General features: G+C 36.8%; 1 protein-coding gene across 1 annotated transcript; it reads right to left on the reverse strand.

Moving 5' to 3' along the window:
- Positions 1 to 3,115: 3,115 nt before the first annotated feature.
- On the reverse strand, positions 3,116 to 4,045 carry LOC145158187 (uncharacterized). The gene has a single exon (XM_079077120.1). It carries the CDS (start codon positions 4,043 to 4,045, stop codon positions 3,116 to 3,118), a length of 930 nt encoding a protein of 309 aa, XP_078933246.1.
- Positions 4,046 to 5,118: the final 1,073 nt, after the last annotated feature.

The raw sequence follows: 5,118 nt of genomic DNA on the forward strand, positions 1-5,118 counted from the left end.
AGGAAATAAATTTTTGTTAACTAGATTTGGTGGTATTTAGGCTTTGTGTATGATTAATATTACTATTACTGTTAGTTTTAAACAAATAGAAAAGAAGATAATAGGTTGTAAACAGGAGAAAAGTGAACAGGGGATATATGCTATGCAATGATTGGAATTGGAAATTGGAATATCAAAATCATTGTACTACATCAGCTTATATAGCTGTTATCATAACTGAAAATTAACTAGAGAAGAACTATCCACTAACTCCTAATTAAACTTATTCAATTCAAAAACAAAACTGACAGAACCATAACTACTTTTATTGCTCATTAGTGGATTCCTTAAAGCATATTTTCAACACTCCTCCTTGCTTTAAGGACCGCACACTCCAATCCTTTGCCTTAGAACTTCAAACTTGCTGACCGGAAGTGGTTTGGTGAAGATGTCTGCTAGCTGGTCTTCAGACTTGCAGTAGACTATAGACTAGAGAGACTTCACCCTTTTGCTGCACTTCTCTCAAAAAATAGAGCTTAATGTTGAAATGCTTTGTCTTCCCGTGAAATATCGGATTATTGGAGATTGCAATAGCTGCTTGATTGTCAACAAAAACTTCAATGCTAAATTTTTGTTCTTCTTGCAAATCACACATAATCTTTTTCAACCATAGAACTTGATTTGTGGCTGCTGTAGCTGCTATGAATTCTGCTTCTGTAGTAGATTGTGCTACAATCTGCTGCTTCTTTGAACACCATGAGAAAATACTTGAACCTAAACTGAAACAGTAGCCTAATGTGCTTCTCATATCATCAATTGATCTTCCCCAATCACTATCTGAGAAACCATGCAACTTGAATCTTTGATTTTTCTCAAACTTTACTCCAAAATTGATGGTGCCTTTGATGTACCTTAATATTCGTTTTGTTGCCCTAAAATGTATCACACTTGCACAGTGCATAAATCGCGATAAAAGACTAACAACAAAGAGAATGTCAGGCCTTGTCGCTGTGAGATACATCAAACAACCGATTAGGCTCCTGAAATAAATTTCATCAACTTTATCTGCACCATCTTCTTTGCTAAAATTTTCTTTCTCATTCATTGGGGTGCTCACTGCTTTGCATTCTTCCATTTGAAATTTTTTCAAAATTTCATTTGCGTATTTCTTTTGATAGATGAACACCATACATTTGTCTTGTTTGATCTCCATGCCAAGAAAATATGACATGAGACCCAAATCTGTCATTTCAAAAACCTGCATCATCTCTTTTTTAAACTCATCTATGAGCCTCTTGTTATTTCCTGTCATGAGCAAATCATCAACATAAAGAGAGACAATAAGAATATCATTCTCTTTATGTTTCACATAAAGAGTAGCTTCAGATAAGCTTTTAACAAAACCGAGATCCGACAAGTAAGTATCTATCCGGTTATACCAAGCTCGCGGAGCTTGTTTCAAACCATAGAGAGCCTTTTTGAGTAGATAGACTTTATCTTCTTTGCCTTGAATCTTGAAACCTTCTGGTTGCTCTACAAATATCTCTTCCTGTAGTACACCATTTAGGAAGGTTGACTTCACATCTAGTTGAAACACTTTCCAACCTTTTTGTGCAGATATGGCTAGTAACAATCTGATTGTATCTAACCTTGCAACAGGAGCAAAAGTATCAGAATAGTCAACACCATAAATTTGAGCATACCCCTTAACAACGAGTCGAGCCTTGAATTTGTTGATGGTGTCATCAGCATTGAGCTTTGTTTTGAACACCCATTTAACGCCAATGACTTTTCTTCCTTCTGGTCTCTCAACCAACTCCCACGTTTTATTCTTTTCTATCATAGACAACTCCTCCAACATTGCTTTCTTCCATTTTGGATCATTCAGGGCTTCTTCAGGATTAGATGGTTCATGTATTGCAACATTACACCTTGCATAGACATCTGTAAGTAGCCTTGTACCTCTTACGGGAGGATCATCAATTGACTCGTCTTCCAAGGCATCATCTATCGGTTCATCCTCTGATTCTTCTGTTGCATTGTCACCAAAATAAACACCTTTTGGTTCTTTTTTCTTGTTCCAGTCTCATTGCTCGTCTTCATTGAAATGTACATCTCTGCTTATTGTCATCTTTTTTTTAGGATGGTACACTTTGTAACCTTTAGAAACGGAACCATAACCTACAAAGATTCCCGGAATGGCCTTTTTATCAAGCTTGTCACGCTTAACCTGAGGAATGTGAACAAAACATACACACCCAAATACTTTAAGAAAGCGTAGTGAAGGCTTATAACCAAACCATGCTTCGAAAGGAGTTTTACTTTCCAAAGCAAGTGTTGGTAACCGGTTTTGTAGGAACACGGTTATGTTAGCAGCCTCTGCCCAAAAATATTTTGGCAGCTCCTTATCGTGCAACATACTTCTGGCCATGTCCAATATGGATCTGTTCCTCCTTTCGCTAACTCCATTTTGTTATGGAGAATATGGAACCGTGAGCTGATGTTCAATGCCGGCTTCCTCGCAGAACATATGGAATTTTTCTGATGTATACTCCTTTCCATTATCAGACCTCTACACTTGAATTTTGCAATCACTTTGGTTTTCAACCATTTTTTTGAATTTCCAGAAGATATCAGTTACTTCTGACTTGAACTTCATGAAGTAAATCCAACACATTCTTGTAAAATCATCAATGAAAATAATGTAGTAAACATTACCTTGCAATGATGGTGTTCTTTGAGGTCCTGCAACATCAGAATGTATGAGTTGAAGTTTTTTTGATGCCCGCCAAGATGATTTATGGAATGGAATCCTCCTTTTTTTTCCATATTGACACGCTGAACAATTTGAAAGTTGATCATCTAACTTTGGAAGACCTCTCACCATTTCATCCTTTTGCATTTGTAGCATTCTTTGAAGATGACAGTGCCCAAGCTTCTTGTGTCATATGTCAGTGTTGCTAACTTTATTGTAAAAAGCCATTTGCTCTTCTTCTTTTGGATCATAAGCCATGCTTCTTCCTTTCATTTTAACCTTCATCAATTCTTTTCCATTTGGATAATATACACGACAACAAAAATCTTCAAAGTAGGTCTTAAATCCTTTTTCTAGCAGCTGGGGAACACTTATTAAATTCTAATCAATTTCTGGTACATACATGACATCTGATATTGTTTTTGTACCTGAAGTAGTTATAATTGCAACTGTTCCAATTCCTTTGACTGGAACATATTCACCATTTCCTACTTTCACTCTTTTGGGCTTCGAAGGTAGTACCTCTCTAAAGAGGCTGATGTCATTACACATGTTGTTTGTACACCCGCTGTCAATTAGCCAACTTTCAGTAGAAACTGTTGTTGAATAACAAGATGCAACAAACATATGGTCTTCTCCATCTTGAGTAGCTTTATGGACTTCTTTATGTTTTTGAGTATTGCTTCTGCATATAACAGCTTCGTGGCCGACCTGATTACATTTGTTGCACTTTGCATCTGGTCTTTTCCAAGATCTGAATGGAGGATGGCCCATTTTACCACAATGCTTACAAGGCAGATAATTCTTTTTTGGGGTCTGAACTTTGGCTTGATTCTGATTATTGACCGAATCTTCAACAACAGAAGTTGACGAGGCTTTTTTGTCACTCTTCTTCTTTTGCTTTCGTTCATCTCGATGCTTGGCCGGTAGAGCACCTTCAACAACATGCTTATATCTCATAAGTCTACGTTGCTCTTCTGCCTGTAACGAGTTTAACAATTCTGCCATTGTAATTTCTGACAGGTCCCTTGTGTTATCCAAAGTGGTTATTGAAGCTTCATATCTCTCAGGTACAGTAACGAGAATTTTTTCAACGATTCTTGAATCTGAAAACTTAGAGCCAAGCAATCGTACCTTGTTTCCAATATCCAGTAATTTGTCTGAATACTCCTTGATAGTCTCCGACTCTTTCATTCTCTGCATCTCAAACTCTCTGATCAAGTTGAGAGCCTGCATGCCTCGAATTCTTTCATCTCTTTCATATTCCTCCTTCAGATAATCCCACACTTCTTTTCCAGTTTTGAGGCACATAATTCTTGTGAAAATGGTCGTAAAGACTGCAGCAAACAGAGTTGCTTTCGCCTTTGACTTCCATCATGTCTTCTCTTTGTGAACTTTGATTTGAGCCATGGTAGGATTTTCTGGAAGTTGAGGAACAACATAGTCCGCTTCTACAGCTTCCCAAAGATCCATGGCTTCAAGATAATATGTCATTCTTGCAGCCCATAGCTGGTAATTATCACCATTGAACACAGGAATAGTGAATTGTGAAACACTACTTTCTGCCATTTGTCCTCACAGATCCCTCAAGAAATCAGCTCTGATCGATACCAATTTTTTAGTTTTAAACAAATAGAAAAGAAGACAATAGGTTGTAAACAAGAGAAAAGTGAACAGAGGAGATATGCTATGCAATGATTGGAATTGGAAATTGGAATATCAAAATCATTGTACTACATCAGCTTATATAGTTGTTATTCATAACTGAAAATTAACTAGAGAATAACTATCCACTAACTCCTAATTAAACTTATTCAATTCAAAAACAAAACTGACAGAACCATAACTACTTTTATTGCTCATTAGTGGATTCCTTAAAGCATATTTTCAATAATTACCAACAATTAATACTTGTAAAACCCTATAAAAATTGTTCCAGAACACTTTGAAATGCAAACATCGAGTATGGAATCAATAGAACTTTTCTGGAATATGTAGCACAATCTAGAATGCAGTCTGGAACACATGCCACTGTAGACCGGAATAGTAGTGCTATTGTAACATCCCAAATTTCAAGCCCAAAAATTTCATTTTCGATTAAGTAATTCACAACATAATTTACCAAAACATTTCCCATGCCATGTCATTTGTAAAAAGAAACATATCGAAGTGTCTGAAAATCATATTGTCAAAAGTAAAATAAATCATAGTACATTCCCAGAAAACTCCATGCGGAAACCATGTGTGTGTGTGTGATGTGCTGCTACACCGCCGGCTCCTTCCCCTTGGGCGAAGAGGTACCTGAAACCAAAACTAAAACTGTAAGCACAAAGCTTAGTGAGTTCCCCCATCATACCCATAGCACAGAATCTTCGGTATCTTTC

The sequence above is a fragment of the Lactuca virosa genome, chromosome 2 (genome assembly GCF_052849685.1).
Source record: "Lactuca virosa cultivar CGN04683 chromosome 2, Lactuca_virosa_CGN04683_v6, whole genome shotgun sequence".
In the NCBI taxonomy this organism is placed as follows: domain Eukaryota; kingdom Viridiplantae; phylum Streptophyta; class Magnoliopsida; order Asterales; family Asteraceae; genus Lactuca; species Lactuca virosa.

What these genes read in the sequence shown, in the direction of transcription:
- LOC145158187 (XM_079077120.1), bottom strand. Translation starts at nt 4,045, where the DNA reads ATGTGCCTCAAAACTGGAAAAGAAGTGTGGGATTATCTGAAGGAGGAA.